This window comes from Procambarus clarkii, chromosome 45 (genome assembly GCF_040958095.1).
Source record: "Procambarus clarkii isolate CNS0578487 chromosome 45, FALCON_Pclarkii_2.0, whole genome shotgun sequence".
In the NCBI taxonomy this organism is placed as follows: domain Eukaryota; kingdom Metazoa; phylum Arthropoda; class Malacostraca; order Decapoda; family Cambaridae; genus Procambarus; species Procambarus clarkii.
Genome location: NC_091194.1, coordinates 8,597,533 through 8,619,967, shown reverse-complemented (window position 1 = coordinate 8,619,967; position 22,435 = coordinate 8,597,533). Strand labels below are relative to the sequence as shown.

The 22,435-nt window shown below is 44.8% G+C and overlaps 2 protein-coding genes across 2 annotated transcripts; both read left to right on the top strand.

Moving 5' to 3' along the window:
• The first annotated feature begins 3,318 nt into the window (after nt 1-3,318).
• On the top strand, nt 3,319-19,715 carry LOC123770181 (fap1 adhesin). The gene is made up of 3 exons (XM_069301347.1): nt 3,319-4,167; nt 7,918-8,063; nt 9,472-19,715. The coding sequence occupies exons 1-3, from the start codon at nt 3,989-3,991 to the stop codon at nt 19,710-19,712; spliced, it is 10,566 nt and encodes a 3,521-aa protein (XP_069157448.1). The 5' UTR covers nt 3,319-3,988; the 3' UTR covers nt 19,713-19,715.
• Nucleotides 19,716-19,734: 19 nt separating this feature from the next.
• On the top strand, nt 19,735-20,825 carry LOC138350413 (uro-adherence factor A-like). The gene is made up of 2 exons (XM_069301046.1): nt 19,735-19,790; nt 19,916-20,825. Exons 1-2 carry the CDS (start codon nt 19,735-19,737, stop codon nt 20,823-20,825), a joined length of 966 nt encoding a protein of 321 aa, XP_069157147.1.
• The last annotated feature ends 1,610 nt before the right edge of the window (nt 20,826-22,435 follow it).

Here is a 22,435-nt window from a genome sequence, read left to right as displayed (position 1 = left end):
TACAAGTTATTCCTATTAGTACAGCTGAGTGTGAGAGGTGATTCAGTCACATGAACCTGGAAATAATAACACGCTCAAGAATTCTCATAAAACATGCATCAGCACTTGTGTTTGTTACACAACATGGACCTCCTCTAGTTCAATGGAATCCTGGAGCCATGTCATGACTGCGGTACCACAGAGCGACAGATGACACTAGGACAAGAGTTACTTCAGTATCCCCTAAACGCCTCACACCTGACCTTTTGGGGAGACTATTGTGAAACTTCTCCTAACCTAACTGTATTGTGTGATCACTGCAGTCCTGAATGTTTTAACTTCTTAAATTAATAAATACATGATTCATGTTTTTTCTTTATTAGTTTGATAATTATATTTTATGAGTATAAACACGAAATACTTATTCGTGTGCCATATAGAAACAGGATAGGAAATGACAGGTTTTTGTCAGGCCCACCAGAACTCCGGCACATACAACATTGGCACCGGATCCCTGCGTTGTTACGGGCTCACCATAGCCCGTGCTACATGGACATTTTTGTTCCCAGTAGCTGAATGTAAACCAACAACAACAACAACCCTGCGTTGTAATCATAACCTGTTTCTTCTCTCATCTTGGGTTGTGAACATAAGTTGTCTTGACCTTTCCTCGTATCCTCAAAGTCGTTGCACTCATCGTGTTGCAAACCTCTGCACCTTTTTTTTTTTTAATTTTGCTTTGTGCTTCACAAGGTGAGAATTCCACGCCGGAACTGCATATTTCAGAATTGGTCTAACATAGGTTGTGTAGATTGTCTTCAAATAGTCCTAATTTAGGCATTAATTGCCGTTCTAAAGTTTGCCAGCGTCCCATATGCTGCTGATGTTACCTTATTGATGTGTGCGTCCAGTCTGGGAATTATATGCACTCTTAAATTTTTATCTTTCCAATTTCCATTACTTTACACTTGTCAGGGATTGAACCCTAAGAGCCATTTGCCTGTCCGTTCCAGGAGATTGTCAAGGCCTTCTTGTAATTTTATTCAATCATTACAATCATTTACATTCTTCGTTAGCTTGTGTTGTCTGGGAACATTGACATGTATTTGTTAACCTCTAATGGTACGCGCGCCTGTGTATTTACTATTTTGTGTCTGCAGGCTCGAGTTATTAGCTCTTGGACCCCGCCTTTCTAACCAATCTATTTTCCCTTTATTATGCCTACTACATATGTTTGTAGCGCGCGCACACACTCACGTATACACACACACACACACACACACACACACACACACACACACACACACACACACACACACACACACACACACACACACACACACACACACACAATACTATACACAATACCATACACAGTTTCAAATGTAGATATGATAGAGCCCAATAGGCTCAGGAATCTGTACACCAGTTGATTGACGGTTGAGAGGCGGGACCAAAGAGCCAGAGCTCAACCCCCGCAAGCACAATTAGGTGAGTACAATTAGGTGAGTACACACACACACACACACACACACACACACACACACACACACACACACACTCATTCATACACACGCACACACACGCATACAGGAAGCAGCCCGCAGTAGCTGTCTAACTCTCAGGTACCTATTTACTGCAAGGTGAACAGGTGAAAGAAACTCTGCCCATTTTGTTTCCGAATCGTCCGTGAATCGAACCCGGGCCCTTAGGACTACGACCCCAGAGCGCTGTCCACTCAGCGGCGAGGCCCAATGTGTGTGTGTGTGTTAGAGAGAGAGAGAGAGAGAGAGAGAGAGAGAGAGAGAGAGAGAGAGAGAGAGAGAGAGAGAGAGAGAGAGAGAGACTGTGAGTGGGTATGTTTATGCTCACTTAACATATCCACATATGCTTCAGCGACACCCATGCTAAATAGTATATACTTGTCTGCCCTATCGATTCTCCTTGAAATTTTTTTATGTGGTAATCATGTCTCCCGTAACTCTATCATCCAGCTACGTTAAAATCCATTAGTGTTTACCTCATGACTCACACCTGTCAGTTACTGGTGGCATATCTTTAGATTTTCTCAAACATTATTTTGTGTTTGAAAAGTTAATGAATCGAGGCTGATGCTGCATATTCCAGGATTGGTCTGACGTGTAGTATATATAAGGACTGAATGTTTACGTACTCAGGGAGGGGGGGGCAGGTCGTGTGACGTCATCCCCACAGCATCCACGAACTGTGTGAGAAACTTGCAAGAAAGTCTGATAAAAATAAAGACGTGTTAATCTTTAAAGACTTAAAGACGTCTTAGATAAAGATAAAGACATCAAACGAAACTCGAGACTTTCCCTTATCCCCAGAGATCCTCTTAAGTACCAAAGTGAAAGAGTGTTTGGCATTTTTTTACTAACTTTAAGTTACCTTTTTATTAAATAAATAATTTGCAACATATGTGAGACGAAGATTGCAGTAGGCAGCTGTCATATATGGCTCCCACGCCTAAAAAAAATTAACAAAATTAAAAAACTCTATTATCGTGAAATGAATTAATACTTTTTTATGATAATAATACATTGTGTAGGGGGACAGGCAGACAGTTTATATATACTGTACATGTCAGGCTTATATCAAGTCCCCCCCCCCACCTGGGGTCGAATTTCTGACCCCGCCCAGGATGTAACCCCACAAGCTGACTAACTTCTGGGTACCTATTTACTGCTAGGTGAACAGTAGCATTAGGTGATAGGAAACGCGTCCCAGCACGCAGCCGCTCCTGTGCCAGGTAAGCCCACTGCGGGCTCACCATAGCCCGTGCTACTTGCCCCGCTCCTGTGCCAGGTAAGTTACGGGCTCACCATAGCCCGTGCTACTTGGAACTTGTTCCGAGTAGCTGAATCTTAAACAACAACAAGAGCGTCCCAGCATTTCTGTCCACCCGGGATTCGAACACGGAATTCTCGATTGTGAGTCAAGAACGAACCCAACTAGCTGTACTTCCTGGACCATTAAAACCATATTATAAGCCAGAATAAAACTTAACTGGAAGTCAAAGCTGTGACTTCCAAAACATATGTTTGGAAGGACAAGAGGAACTCAATGTTTACCAAAAGACGTAGGGTCCGGCGGCTGAAAAGGTGGTGTCCAAGAGCTCAAGCTCGATCTTACAGGGAGAGGTAACTGCGTACATTAACACACACTGGTGGGTGAATCTGACTTGCAAAACGGTGTAGAGGAGGAACGTGACTGTAAGTAAGACAGCGGGGTATTGCTTGCCCGGCTGCTGATGGTGTTGACGTCTGCCGACCTGGCTCCTGGTGGCGCTCACTCATGGTATATAAGGCCACCACCTCCCTCTCTACCCCGACACTTCCTCCACCGCCTCCACTACCACAACTACCACCACCGCCTCCACTACCACAACTACCACCACCGCCTCCACTAGTACAACTACCACCGCCTCCACTACCACAACTACCACTGCCTCCACCACCACCACTACCACAACTACCACCACCACTGCCATCTCCACCTCCACAACCACCGCCTCCAACACTGCATCCACAGCCTCCATCACTGCAACTACTGCCTCCAACACTGCAACTACTGCCTCCAACACTGCCACTACTGCCTCCAACACTGCATCCATAGCCTCCAACACTGCAACTACTGCCTCCAACACTGCCACTACCGCCTCCAACACCAAACTACCTGCCAACCACACCCTTCTGACACCATCACATCATCTTCCCACGCCTGACTAATGATTGGTGCTGACAACATTACTCCAGCTAACACCCACACCTGTCACCACACCCGTCACCACACCTGCCACCACCGTCTTTACTGACACCACGCTTGCATCAGCCAACACTTCACCACACAGACAACAGTCCGGAGGCAACCGCGCTGACAACACCATTTCGCAGATGCCAGTGCTTCTCCCTCCCGTCAACCCACACACCTGACAAACACCTGTCAACACACACCTGACAAACACCCGTCATCTACACAGACGTGTGCCATGACGTCGTCACAGACACCGCTAAACAGGGCCATCGTGAATCCTATACAAAGGAGTGTTGGCTCCTGGCACTCGGCCCTAGTGCTGGCACTCCTGGGCCTCCTGGCACTCTCGCCCCACCTGTGCCACGCTAAGAGATGGGATGCAGATGTGGCACATATTGTCAACACTGTCGTAAGGTATGTGGCGTAGTGGTCTGCGTATAGACGGGTCACAGCCGAGACGTCCTAGGTTCGATTCCCGCGGTGGGGGTAGGGGAAAATGGTTTGGACAACGATTTCTTTTACCTAGTGCCTCTGTTAACCTAGTGGTAAGCAGTTACCCGAGAGATAGGCAACTGTTGTGGTTTGCAGACCATGATTGGATTGTGTTTAGTGACGAAGGAGAAGGTAAGACATTGAATGTCGTGGGAGACTATATGCGTTACTAGATTTCTTAGTTTGCAAGCTAGACATGCAGAACTGCAATTTTACTGGACGGTTGTGTATACCAATGCCGGAAGTCCATATTTTTATAGAGCATCTTTGTGTGATCTTAGCTATTAACTTAGAAGGGTTCTAAATTGTCGAGGTGATAGTGTTGTTTGGTGGTCACAACGTTGCCAAAATGTGTTGCGTATTTCTGCTGGTAAGAACGTCAAATTGCTCTGTATGAAAGGAATATCTATCAGGTAGTCACCCATCTTATCTCTTGTTGCAGTTTGTTCTTGAGGGAAGAATCCGCAGAGGAATTAAATGGCGTGGGTGGGGTGGTATGGCATTTTGTTTAAACTTTATTGTATACACACAGACCAGTTAGTAATCAGTAGAGAGAGTACGCTGGGTAGGTCAGTGGTCCACTGCGACAACCTGGTCCACGATCTATGGTCTATATGTCACATTCTGGGGGACCAACACCTTTGATCAATCAGGACTGGTCAAAGGCCTTCGACCGTCTGGCCATTGACTTTGTCTTGCAGATTTTAGAGAGGCTTGGCGTTGCCTCCCGGTTTATAGCTGGGTGCCAGTGTTGTATGCGGGGTGTTGTATGCGGGGTATTGTAGTCGAGGTGTTGTAGTCGAGTATGTGTGTGAATGGGTTATTTAGTTCTTCGTTTGCCATTGGGCGCTCGGTTCGGCAGGGTTGCCCCTGTCGGTGTCTGTTATTTTTCAGGAACCATTGTTTCAAGCGGTGCGAGCTAGGGGGATCTATCGTTTCCCCGCAGTGTCCCAACGGGTTTGGCCTGAGAGTGTGTGGGTATGGTGATGATAAGACTTGTGTTTGTGACTACTGTGGGTTCGGTGGTTGATGTGCAGGACGTGGTGCATAGTTTTGAGTTGGCCGCGTTGGCAGTCATCAACCGTCTGCAATCTTGTATTATGGGGTTAGTGTTGGGTTGGTCGGAGGGGTCTTGGCTGCCGGTGGTGCGAGCTTTGCGCATGCTGGGCGTCACCTTGTTTAGTTCTTATGAGGAATCCTTGCGGCAAAATTGGGCGGCGATCTCTCGCTCGGCGGAGGCGGCGGTGGGGATGCTGTCCCAAGAGCCTCGTGACGATTTTTCAGCGGGCGCTGATAGTGAATTGTCGGGTTCTCTAAGATATGGTATTAGGCTCATTGTTTTCCTTTGAGCAGGGCCTACGCGCTGGAGATGGTTGTGTACCGTCATGTGTGGCATGGCCGGTGCTACCCCGGTTCACAGGTCCTCCTTGTGTCAGGGTCTGGCGGAGGGTGGGATAGGTCTGGCAAATGTGTAAGTGAAGTCGGTGGCTGGTTTTTGGGTGACCCTTTGTAGTGGGCTCGGGTTGGGGGATGGTCTCAATTCTTTGGCTCTGTATTTCAGTTCAATTCGGGTGAGTTATGTGGGTGCAGGTCTATCGGGACGTGGAAGTCGTCACCCCGCCGGTCTACTCCTGTGCGGTGCTCATTCTTCGGTCGTCGCTGTGTAGGTCTCTTGCGTATGTGTCATTTGGTTGTCGGGAGGTGTGTCGTGTGCTCTTGGGTGGTGTGGCTCACAGGGTGGGTGGTTGTACCCGTTGTTTGATTTGGGGAGGGGCGGTGTGGGACGCTCTGAGGGGGGCCGTTTCTCACCCCTAAACAAAGGAAGTTGATGTATCGATTTCTTCAGGAGAGACTGGCTAGCACTGCCCAGTTGTTTACGTTGGGTATTGTGGGCTCGGATTGTTGTGCCCATTGTGGGGAGCGTTAGTCTCAACTACATGTGTTTTACATGTGTCGGTGGGTATCCTGTTTGGTGGACTGGGTTCGTGGTGCTATATCTACTTTATGCGGGTCTGATTTGCAGGTAGATTTTCTGCTGTTTTCCTTCGTGTAGTTTCCGAGAGGAAATTGTAGGATTCGACACACTTTGGGGGTGTTGGTGTCAGATTACATTTTTTGTTTGTGGGTTGGTAGGTTGAGAGGGTACGATGTGACTCGGCTCTTGGGGTTCTTGAGGGATAGGCGGCACTACACGATGTGGAGGTTGCGGCGGTCGTTTCCCCGGGTACATGCTCCGTGGTTCATGATGGATTATCAAGTGTTGTGGGGTTCAGCGGGCGGCGGAGTTAGTCATTGTTCTGTATTCTTGGCACGTGAGTTGGGGCTGCGTCTCAAGTTTTGATTGATTGTGTGTGTTTCTAATCTCCTGATCTTTTGTTTGGATGCTTGAGTGAGTTGGGTACATCGGGTTTTTATTGTATGAGGCTGTTTTCTTTGGACGTCCGCCCTACCTTGTTGGATGGTATCCAAAGTTACCATGAGTATTACCATGAATTTTTTCTTTGTCATTGAGCTGTCTTGGCCCCTTTGTATATGGGACCTTCATTGTGCGTGTGTTTCTGTTGCAAGGTTCAGAGGTGTCTTCCCTCCTTGCTCGTTGTGACGGAGCTGCGTATGTGTTGTATGACTTGTGAGGTTCTGACCTTGGAATCTGTTCATTCTGGCCGTGTGTGTGTGTATGCCTCCTTCCTCTCACCGTGGTGGTCAGTTGTCACTCTCACCGTGCTGTTTTCATTTGACTGTCGTATGCTTTTTTTTGTTGGAGTGCCCTTGTTGGGCCTTATTACGGTTTGGGTTATGTCTTATATTTTGTAATGATTTGTGTAGATGGTAACGGCCTCCGTCTGTTGAGGTCCCTTGTGTGTGGTTATTATTTCTTATGTGTTTTCTGTATTTTCTGTCATGTGGTACTGGTGATCTGTACTTACAGTACCTTATCTGTGTTCCACTTGTGTGGATTGGTGTACATATTGGGCGCGTCTGTATGCGCTGTGCCCTGGGTACGTGTGTGTTTTGTATTTGTGTGGTGTATATTTTGTTCAATATAGTTATGTATTGGGTTGTGTGCACCGTTTCTTGCGCTGTATCTTGTGGTATTCATGTACAACAATGATACTTTGGTAGCTTTAATTTTATTTGTATATAATATATATGTTGGTTTATATAATAAAGAAAAAACAAAAAGTAAAGAAGGTAAAAGATCAGCCTTTCTCCATGGTAGATACAGAGCCATCAGGTCTCATTAGAGCCAGTAACGAGGTACTATAGTCCCTCGTTGTTCCATGATGCGACACCAAACCACCAATGACCCGGTCGGTTTGGGAGCCGGTCGGCCGAGCGGACAGCACGCAGGACTTGTCATCCTGTGGTCCTGGGTTCGATCCCAGGCGCCGGCGAGAAACAATGGGCAGAGTTTCTTTCACCCTATGCCCTTGTTACCTAGCAGTAAAATAGGTACCTGGGTGTTAGTCAACTGTCACGGCTGCTTCCTGGGGGTGGAAGCCTGGTCGAGGACCGGGCCGCGGGGACACTAAAAAGCCCCGAAATCATCTCAAGATAACCTCAAGATGATCCAAACCACCTGGATCATTGGCCAGTGATCCACCTGATAATATGCTTCCTAATGTCTCGAGCCACCTATTAATAACAGCCCATTTCTGCCCTTATTTCCAGGTCACTGAAGGAAGGAAGGATGGGGACACCTGTCCAATTCCAGGGCCACTCGTGTGTCTTCCTGGTCCATCTGACCTCCATGTCCAGACGATGGCTGGTACATGGCGAGATGACCTGCCCTGACTGGACCCGGTTCAGGGGGAGGGGTGAGTACTCTGAGGGATAGATAGACAGGGTAACTAGGGGATAGGAATGGCTGCTGGATGATAGACAGGTTAACTAAGGGATAAGAATGACTGCTGGAGGATAGACAGGTCAACTAAGGGATAGGAGCGACTGCTGGAGGATAGACACGTCAACTAAGGAATAGGAACGACTGCTGGAGGATAGACACGTCAACTAAGGGATAGGAGCGACTGCTGGAGGATAGACAGGTCAACTAGGGGATAGGAGCGACTGCTGGAGGATAGACAGGTCTGCTAGGTATAGCGTTTTTCAAACTCCTTTTACTTGGACCCAAAGCAACAATGCCTAACATATCAGACACAAACTCTGTGAAATATGTTTTCTTATTTACTATTGACACATAAGTAGATACTTATGAACCCAAATTTAATTAATTTGTAATTAAATTAAAAATGTATAATTTTCGAAATAACATAGACAAATAAAAAGGAACATTTGGCATGAAATTCTAGCAAACAAGACACAGTAAATATTTTTGTTTCAAGTTTTTTTTACTTAATGAGAAGGACGTGTTCTTTCCTAAGCTGTAGATGACAATTAGGAACACAAGAAGACAGTGCTATACGCAAATCTTGGGCAGTGTTGAGCACGTTGCTGTCTTTCGTTGTTATTAATTGAGTTATGGTGGAGAATCTTAGTTCACACAAGCACCTGAAGGTTCATCATAGCATCATGAAAGCCTATTTATTTACAACTGAAAATTCTTCTTTATGACAATACAGAACGAGGACAAATTGCTCAGAATGATTCTTCAGTGTCAATCAAACTGAGAGATGCACCGATTCATCAACAATGGCCTGGCAACAAGCGAACCATCAAATTCATGAATCTCAGTGATGAGTGAGTGACGCCCTCATGGGATTTTGTCTAGATATTTTGATGTTAGTCGCGACCCATTTTATTATTATTATTTTAATTTTTTTGCGACACATTAATGGGTCGGACGGCACAGATTGAGAGGCGTGCTAACTAGGGGGACAGGCAGGGACAGTCAGGTCCCCAGACGGCAAGCAGATATGACTGGCAAGCAAATAACTGACAGATGCTTAAATAGATACACTGAAGATAGATAGACTGGGAGATAGAATGGTTCATTTTAAGATTATTCTTAAGATATTATAAGCATATAAGCCTACTATACTTACCTGCCTCACTACCCACAACACCCTCCCCCCCTGCCCCGCTACACCCTCCCCCCCTGCCTCACAACACTCCCCTGCCTCACAACACCCTTCCCTGCCTCACAACACCCCCCTGCCTCACAACACTCCCCTGCCTCACAACACTCCCCTGCCTCACAACACCCCCCCCCTGCCTCACTACACCCCCCTGCCTCACAAGACTCACCTGCCTCACTTCCCACCACAGCCTCTGGACGCAACGTGAGGAAGGTGGTGAGTCGCACGGTACACAACTTCATCAGGCGGGCAGTCAACAAGGGCCTGGTACGTGACGCCGACGACGACGCCGACGACGACGACGACTCCAGCGACGAGAGGGACACTTCGCCTGACGAAGGTCCGCCAGATGACGCTTCGCCTGACGAAGGTCCGCCAGATGACGCTTCGCCTGACGAAGGTCCGCCAGATGACGCTTCGCCTGACGAAGGTCCGCCAGATGACGCTTCGCCTGACGAAGGTCCGCCAGATGACGCTTCGCCAACAGACCAAAGATCACCAACCAAAAAGGTGCCAACTACTAGAGGTGCACCAACCATTACAGATGCACCAACTACTACAGGTGTACCAACTACTACAGATGCACCAACTACTACAGGTGTACCAACTACTACAGATGCACCAACTACTACAGGTGTACCAACTACTACAGGTGCACCAACCACTACAGGTGCACCAACCACTACAGGTGCACCAACCATTACAGGTGTACCAACTACTACAGGTGCACCAACTACTACAGGTGCACCAACCACTACAGGTGTACCAACTACTACAGGTGCACCAACCACTACAGGTGCACCAACCACTACAGGTGCACCAACCACTACAGGTGCACCAACCACTACAGGTGCACCAACCATTACAGGTGTACCAACTACTACAGGTGCACCAACCACTACAGGTGCACCAACCACTACAGGTGCACCAACCACTACAGGTGCACCAACCATTACAGGTGCACCAACTACTACAGGTGCACCAACCACTACAGGTGCACAAACCACTACAGGTGCACCAACCACTACAGGTGCACCAACCATTACAGGTGCACCAACTACTACAGGTGCACCAACCACTACAGGTACACAAACCACTACAGGTGCACCAACCATTACAGGTGCACCAACCACTACAGGTGCACCAACCACTACAGGTGCACCAACCATTACAGGTGCACCAACCATTAGAGGGGCACCAACCATTACAGGTGCACCAACCATTACAGGTGCACCAACCATTACAGGTGCACCAACCACTACAGGTGCACCAACTACTACAGGTGCACAAACCACTACAGGTGCACCAACCATTACAGGTGCACCAACCACTACAGGTGCACCAACCATTACAGGTGCACCAACCACTACAGGTGTACCAACTACTACAGGTGCACCAACTACTACAGGTGTACCAACTACTACAGGTGCACCAACCATTACAGGTGCACCAACCAATACAGGTGCACCAACCACTACAGGTGCACCAACCATTACAGGTGCACCAACCACTACAGGTGCACCAACCATTACAGGTGCACCAACCACTACAGGTGCACCAACCATTACAGGTGCACCAACTACTACAGGTGCACCAACCACTACAGGTGCACCAACTACTACAGGTGCACCAACCACTACAGGTGCACCAACCATTACAGGTGCACCAACCATTACAGGTGCACCAACCATTACAGGTGCACCAACCATTACAGGTGCACCAACCACTACAGGTGCACCAACTACTACAGGTGCACCAACCATTACAGGTGTACCAACCATTACAGCTGCACCAACCATTACAGGTGCACCAACCATTACAGGTGCACCAACCATTACAGGTGCACCAACCATTACAGGTGCACCAACCATTACAGGTGCACCAACCATTACAGGTACACCAACCATTACAGGTGCACCAACCATTACAGGTACACCAACCATTACAGGTGCACCAACCATTACAGCTGCACCAACCATTACAGGTGCACCAACCATTACAGGTGCACCAACCATTACAGGTGCACCAACCATTACAGGTGCACCAACCATTACAGGTGCACCAACCATTACAGGTACACCAACCATTACAGGTGCACCAACCATTACAGGTACACCAACCATTACAGGTGCACCAACCATTACAGCTGCACCAACCATTACAGGTGCACCAACCATTACAGGTGCACCAACCATTACAGGTGCACCAACCATTACAGGTACACCAACCATTACAGGTGCACCAACCACTACAGGTGCACCAACTACTACAGGTGCACCAACCATTACAGGTGTACCAACTACTACAGGTGTACCAACTACTACAGGTGCACCAACCATTACAGGTGCACCAACCATTACAGGTGCACCAACCATTACAGGTGCACCAACTACTACAGGTGTACCAACTACTACAGGTGTACCAACTACTACAGGTGCACCAACCATTACAGCTGCACCAACCATTACAGGTGCACCAACCATTACAGGTGCACCAACCATTACAGGTGCACCAACTACTACAGGTGCACCAACCATTACAGGTGCACCAAGTGTAAAAGAGTCACCAAGTGTAACAGAGTCACCAAGTGTAACAGAGTCACCAAGTGTAACAGAGTCACCAAGTGTTACAGAGTCACCAAGTGTTACTGAGTCACCAAGTGTAACAGAGTCACCAAGTGTTACTGAGTCACCAAGAGTTACTGAGTCACCAAGTGTTACAGAGTCACCAAGTGTTACTGAGTCACCAATTGTTACAGAGTCACCAAGTGTTACTGAGTCACCAAGAGTTACTGAGTCACCAAGTGTTACTGAGTCACCAAGTGTTACTGAGTCACCAAGTGTTACTGAGTCACCAAGTGTTACTGAGTCACCAAGTGTAACAGAGTCACCAAGTGTTACAAAGCCACCAAGTGTTACAGAGTCACCAAGTGTTACTGAGTCACCAAGTGTAACAGAGTCACCAAGTGTTACAGAATCAACAAGTGTTACAGAGTCACCAAGTGTTACTGATTCACCACGTGTTACTGAGTCACCAAGTGTTACTGAGTCACCAAGTGTTACAGAGTCACCAAGTGTAACAGAATCAACAAGTGTTACAGAGTCACCAAGTGTAACAAAGTCACCAAGTGTTACAGAGTCACCAAGTGTTACTGAGTCACCAAGTGTTACAGAATCGCCAAGTGTTACTGAGTTACCAAGTGTTACTGAGTCACCAAATGTTACTGAGTCACCAAGTGTAACAGAGTCACCAAGTGTTACTGAGTCACCAAGTGTAACAGAGTCACCAAGTGTTACTGAGTCACCAAGTGTAACAGAGTCACCAAGTGTTACAGAGTCACCAAGTGTTACTGAGTCATCAAGTGTAACAGAGTCACCAAGTGTTACTGAGTCACCAAGTGTAACAGAGTCACCAAGTGTTACTGAGTCACCAAGTGTAACAGAGTCACCAAGTGTTACAGAGTCACCAAGTGTTACTGAGTCATCAAGTGTTACAGAGTCACCAAGTGTTACTGAGTCACCAAGTGTAACAGAGTCACTAAGAGGTACAGAGTCACCAAGTGTTACAGAGTCACCAAGTGTTACTGAGTTACCAAGTGTTACAGAGTCACCAAGTGTTACAGAGTCACCAAGTGTTACTGAGTCACCAAGTGTTACTGAGTCACCAAGTGTTACAGAGTCACCAAGTGTTACTGAGTCACCAAGTGTTACAGAGTCACCAAGTGTTACTGAGTCACCAAGTGTTACTGAGTCACCAAGTGTGACAGAGTTACCAAGTGTTACTGAGTCACCAAGTGTTACAGAGTCACCAAGTGTTACTGAGTCACCAAGTGTTACAGAGTCACCAAGATTTACTGAGTCACCAAGTGTTACAGAGTCACCAAGTGTTACTGAGTCACCAAGTGTAACAGAGTCACCAAGTTTTACTGAGTCACCAAGTGTTACTGAGTCACCAAGTGTAACAGAGTCACCAAGTATTACAGAGTCACCAAGTGTTACAGAGTCACCAAGTGTAACAGAGTCACTAAGAGGTACAGAGTCACCAAGTGTTACAGAGTTACTAAGAGGTACAGAGTCACCAAGTGTTACAGAGTTACTAAGAGGTACAGAGTCACCAAGTGTTACTGAGTCACCAAGTGTAAAAGAGTCACCAATTGTTACAGAGTCACCAAGTGTCACTGAGTCACCAAGTTTGACAGAGTCACCAAGTGTTACTGAGTCACCAAGTGTGACAGAGTTACCAAGTGTTACTGAGTCACCAAGTGTAACAGAGTCACCAAGTGTTACTGAGTCACCAAGTGTTACTGAGTCATCAAGTGTTACTGAGTCACCAAGTGTAACAGAGTCACCAAGATTTACTGAGTCACCAAGTGTTACAGAGTCACCAAGTGTTACTGAGTCACCAAGTGTTACAGAGTCACCAAGTGTTACTGAGTCACCAAGTGTTACAGAGTCACCAAGATTTACTGAGTCACCAAGTGTTACAGAGTCACCAAGATTTACTGAGTCACCAAGTGTTACAGAGCCACCAAGTGTTACTGAGTCACCAAGTGTAACAGAGTCACCAAGTGTAACAGAGTCACCAAATGTTACAGATTCACCAAGTGTTACTGAGTCACCAAGTGTAACAGAGTCACCAAGATTTACTGAGTCACCAAGTGTTACCGAGTCACCAAGTGTTACTGAGTCACCAAGTGTAACAGGGTCACCAAGATTTACTGAGTCACCAAGTGTTACAGAGTCACCAAGTGTTACTGCGTCACCAAACGTAACAGAGTCACCAAGATTTACTGAGTCACCAAGTGTTACAGAGTCACCAAGGTTTACTAAGCCACCATGTGTAACAGAGTCACAAAGTGTTACTGAGTCACCAAGTGTTACAGAGTCACCAAGTGTTACAGAGTCACCAAGTGTTACTGAGTCACCAAGTGTTACTGAGTCACCAAGTGTAACAGAGTCCCCAAGATTTACTGAGTCACCAAGTGTTAGAGAGTCACCAAGTGTTACAGAGTCACCAAGTGTAACAGAGTTACCAAGTGTTACTGAGTCACCAAGTGTAACAGAGTCACCAAGTGTTACAGAGTCACCAAGTGTAACAGAGTCACCAAGTGTAACAGAATCAACAGGTGTTACAGAGTCACCAAGTGTAACAGAGTCACCAAGTGTAACAGAGTCACCAAGTGTTACAGAGTCACCAAGTGTAACAGAGTCACCAAGTGTTACTGAGTCACCAAGTGTTACAGAGTCACCAAGTGTAACAGAGTCACCAAGTGTTACTGAGTCATCAAGTGTGACAGAGTCATCAAGTATGACAGAGTCACCAAGTGTTACAGAGTCACCAAGTGTAACAGAGTCATCAAGTGTTACTGAGTCACCAAGTGTAACAGAGTCACCAAGTGTTACTGAGTCACCAAGTGTAACAGAGTCACCAAGTGTTACTGAGTCACCAAGTGTAACAGAGTCACCAAGTGTTACAGAGTCACCAAGTGTTACAGAGTCACCAAGTGTTACAGAGTCACCAAGTGTAACAGAGTCACCAAGTGTTACTGAGTCACCAAATGTAACAGAGTCACCAAGTGTTACAGAGTCACCAAGTGTAACAGAGTCACCAAGTGTTACTGAGTCACCAAGTGTTACAGAGTCACCAAGTGTAACAGAGTCACCAAGTGTTACAGAGTCACCAAGTGTAACAGAGTCACCAAGTGTTACTGAGTCACCAAGTGTAACAGAGTCACCAAGTGTTACTGAGTCACCAAGTGTAACAGAGTCACCAAGCGTTACAGAGTCACCAAGTGTTACAGAGTCACCAAGTGTAACAGAGTCACCAAGTGTTACTGAGTCACCAAGTGTTACAGAGTCACCAAGTGTTACAGAGTCACCAAGTGTTACAGAGCCACTAAGTGTAACAGAATCACCAAGTGTAACAGAGTCACCAAGTGTTACTGAGTCACCAAGTGTAACAGAGTCACCAAGTGTTACTGAGTCACCAAGTGTAACAGAGTCACCAAGTGTTACTGAGTCACCAAGTGTAACAGAGACACCAAGTGTTACTGAGTCACCAAGTGTAACAGAGACACCAAGTGTTATAGAGTCAACAACTGATTCATTCTCACCAAGTGTTACAGAGTCACCAAGTGTAACAGAGACAACAACTGATTCATTCTCACCACGTGTTACAGAGTTACCAAGTGTTACAGAGTCACCAAGTGTAACAGAGTCAACAACTGATTCATTCTCACCACCTGTTACAGAGTCACCAAGTGTTACAGAGTCAACAACTGATTCATTCTCACCAACTATTACAGAGTCACCAAGTGCAACAGAGTCACCAAGTGTAACAGAGTCAACAAGTGTTACAGAATCACCAAGTGTTACAGAGTCACCATTTGTAACAGAGTTAACAACTGATTCATTCTCACCAAGTGTTACAGAGTCACCAATTGTTACAGAGTCACCAATTGTTACAGAGTCACCAAGTGTTAAAGATTCACCAAGTGTTACAAAGTCAATTAGGGTAACAAAGTCACCAAGTGTTAGAGAGTCACCAAGTGTTACAGAATCACCAAGTGTTACAGAGTCACCAAGCGTTACAGAGTTAACAACTGATTCATTCTCACCAAGTGTTACAGACTCACCATTTGTAACAGAGTCACCAACTGATTCATTCTCACCAAGTGTTACAGAGTCACCAAGTGTAACAGAGTCAACAACTTATTCGTTCTCACCAAGTGTAACAGAGTCAGCAACTCATTCATTCTCACCAAGTGTTACAGAGTCACCAAGAGATACAGAGTCACCAAGTGTAACAGAGTCATCAACTGATTCATTCTCACCAAGTGTTACAGAGTCACCTAGTGTAACAGAGTCAACAACTGATTCATTCTCACCAAGTATTACAGAGTCACCAAGTGTTACAGAGTCACCAAGTGTAACAGAGTCACCAAGTGTAGCAGAGTCAACAACTTATTCATTCTCATCAAGTTTTACAGAGTCACCAAGTGTTACAGAGTCAACAACTGATTCATTCTCATCAAGTTTTACAGAGTCTGCAAGTGTTACAGAGTCACCAAGTGTAACAGAGTCAACAACTGATTCATTCTCACCAAGTGTTACAGAGTCACCAAGTATTACAGAGTCACCAAGTGTAACAGAGTCAACAACTGATTCATTCTCACCACGTGTTACAGAGTCACAAGGTGTTACAGAGTCACCAAGTGTAACAGAGTCAACAACTGATTCATTGTCACCAAGTGTAACAGAATCACCAAGTGTAACAGAGTCAACAGCTGATTCATTCTCATCAAGTGTTACAGAGTCACCAAGTGTAATAGAGTCAACAACTGATTCATTCTCACCAAGTGTTACAGAGTCACCAAGTGTAACAGAGTCAACAACTGATTCATTCTCATCAAGTTTTACAGAGTCTCCAAGTGTTACAGAGTCATCAAGTGTAACAGAGTCAGCAACTGATTCATTCCTACCAAGTGTTACTGAGTCACCAAGTGTAACAGAATCAGCAACTGATTCATTCCCACCAAGTGTAACAGAGTTAGCAACTGATTCATTCTTCCCAAGTGTTACAGAGTCACCAAGTGTTACAGAGTCACCAAGTGTAACAGACTCAGAAACTGATTCATTCTCACCAAGTGTTACAGAGACACCAAGTGTAACAGAGTCAACAACTGATTCATTCTCATCAAGTTTTACAGAGTCTCCAAGTGTTACAGAGTCACCAAGTGTAACAGAGTCAGCAACTGATTCATTCCCACCAAGTGTTACAGAGTCACCAAGTGTAACAGAGTCAGCAACTGATTCATTCCCACCAAGTGTTACAGAGACACCAAGTGTAACAGAGTCAACAACTGATTCATTCTCACCAAGCGTTACAGAGTCACCAAGTATTACAGAGTCACCAAGTGTAACAGAGTCAACAACTGATTCATTCTCACCACGTGTTACAGAGTCACCAAGTGTTATAGAGTCACCAAGTGTAACAGAGTCAACAACTGATTCATTCTCACCAAGTGTTACAGAGTCACCAAGTGTAACAGAGTCAACAACTGATTTATTCTCACCAAATGTTACAGAGTCACCAAGTGTTATAAAGTCACCAAGTGTAACAGAGTCAGAAACTGATTCATTCTCACCAAGTGTTACAGAATCACCAACTGATTCATTCTCACCAAGTGCTACAGACTCACCAAGTGTTACAGAATCACCAAGTGTTACAGACTCACCAAGTGTTACAGACTCACCAAGTGTTACAGAGTCACCAAGTGTTTCATGGTTAACAACTGATTCATTCTCACCAAGTGTTACAGACTCACCAAGTGTTACAGAGTCACCAAGTGTTACAGAGTCACCAAGTGTTTCAGAGTCAACAACTGATTTATTCTCACCAAGTGTTACAGAGTCACCAAGTGTTACAGAGTCACCAAGTGTTATAGAGTCACCAAGTGTTACAGAGTCACCAAGTATTACAGAGTCACCAAGTGTAACAGAGTCAACAACTGATTCATTCTCAGCAAGTGTTACAGAGTCACCAAGTATTACAGAGTCACCAAGTGTTACAGAGTCACCAAGTGTTACAGACTCACCAAATGTTACAGAGTCACCAAGTGTTACAGAGTCACCAAGTGTAACAGACTCAACAACTGATTCATTCTCACCAAGTGTTACAGAGTCACCAAGTGTTACAGAGTCACCAAGTGTTACAGAGTCACCAAGTGTTACAGAGTCACCAAGTGTTACAGACTCACCAAATGTTGCAGAGTCACCAAGTGTTACAGAGTCACCAAGTGTAACAGAGTCAACAACTGATTCATTCTCACCAAGTGATACAGAGTCACCAAGTGTTACAGAGTCACCAAGTATTACAGAGTCACCAAGTGTTACAGAGTCATCAACTGATTCATTCTCACCTCGTGTTACAGAGTCACCAAGTGTTACAGAGTCACCAAGTGTTACAGAGTCAACAACTGATTCATTCTCACCAAGTGTTACAGAGTCACCAAGTATTACAGAGTCACGAAGTGTTACAGAGTCACCTAGTGTTACAGACTCACCAAATGTTACAGAGTCACCAAGTGTTACAGAGTCACCAAGTGTAACAGAGTCAGCAACTGATTCATTCTTCCCAAGTGTTACAGAGTCACCAAGTGTAACAGAGTCAGAAACTGATTCATTCTCACCAAGTGTTACAGACTCAGCAAGTGTAACAGAGTCAACAACTGATTCATTCTCACCAAGTGTTACAGAATCACCAACTGATTCATTCTCACCAAGTGTTACAGACTCACCAAGTGTTACAGACTCACCAAGTGTTACAGACTCACCAAGTGTTACAGAGTCACCAAGTGTTACAGAGTCACCAAGTGTTACAGAGTCACCAAGTGTTACAGAGTCAACAACTCATTCATTCTCACCAAGTGTTACAGGATCACCAAGTGTTACAGACTCACCAAGTGTTACAGAGTCACCAAGTGTTTCAGAGTCAACAACTGATTCATTCTCACCAAGTGTTACAGAGTCACCAAGTGTTGCAGACTCACCAAGTGTTACAGAGTCATCAAGTGTTACAGAGTCACCAAGTGTTACAGAGTCACCAAGTATTACAGACTCACCAAGTGTAACAGAGTCAACAACTGATTCATTCTCACCAAGTGTTACAGAGTCACCAAGTGTAACAGAGTCAACAACTGATTCATTTTCACCAAGTGTTACAGAGTCACCAAGTGTTACAGGATCACCAAGTGTTACAGACTCACCAAGTGTTACAGAGTCACCAAGTGTTACAGACTCACCAAATGTTACAGAGTCACCAAGTGTTACAGAGTCACCAAGTGTTACAGAGTCACCAAGTGTTACAGACTCACCAAATGTTACAGAGTCACCAAGTGTTACAGAGTCACCAAGTGTAACAGAGTCAACAACTGATTCATTCTCACCAAGTGTTACAGAGTCACCAAGTGTAACAGAGTCAACAACTGATTCATTTTCACCAAGTGTAACAGAGTCACCTAGTGTAACAGAGTCAGCAACTGATTCATTCTTCCCAAGTGTTACAGAGTCACCAAGTGTTATAAAGTCACCAAGTGTAACAGAGTCAGAAACTGATTCATTCTCATCAAGTGTTACAGACTCACCAAGTGTTACAGAATCACCAAGTGTTACAGAGTCACCAAGTGTTACAGAGTCACCAAGTGTTTCAGAGTCAACAACTGATTCATTCTCATCAAGTGTTACAGACTCACCAAGTGTTACAGACTCACCAAGTGTTACAGAGTCGCCAAGTGTTACAGAGTCACCAAGTGTTTCAGAATCAACAACTGATTCATTCTCACCAAGTGTTACAGAGTCACCAAGTGTTACAGAGTCGTTAACTGATTCATTCTCACGAAGTGTTACAGAGTCACCAATTGTTACAGAGTGACCAATTGTTACAGAGTCACCAAATGTTACAGAGTCACCAAGTGTTAAAGATTCACCAAGTGTTACAAAGTCAATTAGGGTAACAGAGTCACCAAGTGTTAGAGAGTCACCAAGTGTTACAGAATCACCAAGTGTTACAGAGTCACCAAGTGTTACAGAGTCACCAAGTGTTACAGAGTCAACAACTGATTCATTCTCACCAAGTGTTACAGAGTCACCAAGTGTTACAGACTCACCAAGTGTTACAGAGTCACCAAGTGTTACAGAATCACCAAGTGTTACAGAGTCACCAAGTATTACAGAGTCACCAAGTGTAACAGAGTTAACAACTGATTCATTCTCAGCAAGTGTTACAGACTCACCTCGTGTTACAGAGTCACCAAGTGTTACAGAGTCACCAAGTGTTACAGAGTCAACAACTAATTCATTCTCACCAAGTGTTACAGAGTCACCAAGTATTACAGAGTCACCAAGTTTTAATGAGTCACCAAGTGTAACAGAGTCACCAAGTGTTACAGAGTCACCAAGTGTTACAGAGTCACCAAGTGTTACCGAGTCAACAACTGATTCATTCTCAGGAAGTGATACAGAGTCACCAAGTGTTACAGATTCATCAACTGATTCATTCTCACAAAGTGTTACAGAGTTATCAGGTCTTACAGATTCAACAACTGATTCATTCTCGGGAAGTGATACAGAGTCACCAAGTGTTACAGAATCACCAAGTGTTACAGAGTCACCAAGTGTTACGGAGTCAACAACCGATTCATTCTCACCAAGTGTTACAAAGTCCCCAAGTGTTACAGAATCACCAAGTGTTACAGAGTCACCAAGTGTTACGGAGTCAACAACCGATTCATTCTCACCAAGTGTTACAGAATCACCAAGTGTTACAGAGTCATCAACTGATTCATTCTCAGCAAGTCTCACAGAGTCACAAAGTGTTACAGAGTCACCAATTCTTACAGAGTCACCAAGTCTTACAGAGTCAACAAGTCTTACAGAGTCACCAAGTGTTACAGAGTCAACAACGGATTCATTCTCACCAATATCACAGAGTAACCAATCGTCACAGCATCACCAAGCGTTACAGTCACCAAATACCACTGACTGACTGACTGGTTTTGACAGTTATAAACTCATTGAGACTTGCCTTGCATTAGTCCTCAAATGAGTCACCAAGTGTTACAGAGTCACCAATCGTTACAGAGTCACCAATCGTTACAGAGTCACCAAGTGTTACAGAGTCACCAAGTGTTACAGAGTCACCAAGCGTTACTGAGTCACCAAGTGTTACAGAGTCACCAAGTGTTACAGAGTCACCAAGCGTTACAGAGTCACCAAGTGTTATAGAATCACCACGCGTAGTCACCAAGCGTTACAGAGTCAACAAGTGTTACAGAGTCACCAATCGTTACAGAGTCACTAAGTGTTACAGAGTCACCAAGTGTTACAGAGTCACCAAGCATTACAGAGTCAACCAGTGTTACAGAGTCACCAAGTGTTACAGAGTCACCAAGCGTTACAGAATCACTATATATAAAGTCACAAGTCTATGTAAGTTTGCTACGTTGGTTGACAGTCAGAACGTTACAGATGTAACACCTGTTTGTCACGCAAGTGTTCTATTGTTATAAAGCTGACAACTAATACCTATGGATCTACCACTACAGATGCGCCAACCACTACAGAGGCACCAACCACTACAGAGGCACCAAAAGAGTCATCAGTCAGTCACTATAGAGTCACCACTATAGGCTCACAGACATACAAAGGATTGGAGATGCTCGTGTCACCATGTGTTGGAAAGTCACCACTTAATCCAGTCACCAGTTAGTCAAGTCACCAGTTAAACTGTATGAACACATCTGGATAGACCTGGTGATCTACAGTCACCAAGTGTTTAATAGTCACCAGGTGTTATACAGTCACATCTGTTCTACAGTACAGTCACCAGGTGATTCAGAATCCTTATTATGCCAGTCATCAAGGGATTCAGTCACCATTTTACCAGTTATCAAGGATTATGTCAGTCACCAGCCAAGAAAGGGGGGTAGAAATAGTCTAAGCTACTCTATCCCTTTGAGATGTATTTATTGCTTATCTCAATAAACATACTTGAACTTGAACATCACAGAAAAGTTAGCTAAAGTGCCAACACCTCGAAGCCTCTACACTCCCAGGAAGACTCTACAAGAGTACCAGAGTTTACAGCTCATTATGTAAAGTTTACAGTTCATTATGTAAAGTTTACAGCTCATTATAGTTTAGAGTTTACAGCTCAAAATCACTTCAGAAATACGTTTTTTACTCTTGATATCCTCAGCGGATATCTACTTTCCTCAGCGGAAAGTAGATAACTGTGTATAGTAATATTCCTTTTATCTTTTCTGTTTCTGTTTATTAGGCGAAGTGTTATATATAAACCCGATAACAGCCCCGATAACAGCCCGATAACAGTACAAACGGAGTGTTGATAACTAACCGTTTAAGTTATTTTTCCAAAAATGTATATTGGCGTCGTTATAATTAATTTGATTCTGTTGTTCTGTTTATTATCCGTTTATAATTATTACTTGTATTATTATTAGTAGTAGTAGTATGATTATTATTGTTGTAATTAATAATGGTATGATTGTAATGAAATATAACATCTCGTTGATACAACAACTTGGTTTGATTGATACCAGAGAGTGGGGAGGTACGCCTGGTATACCAGGTATA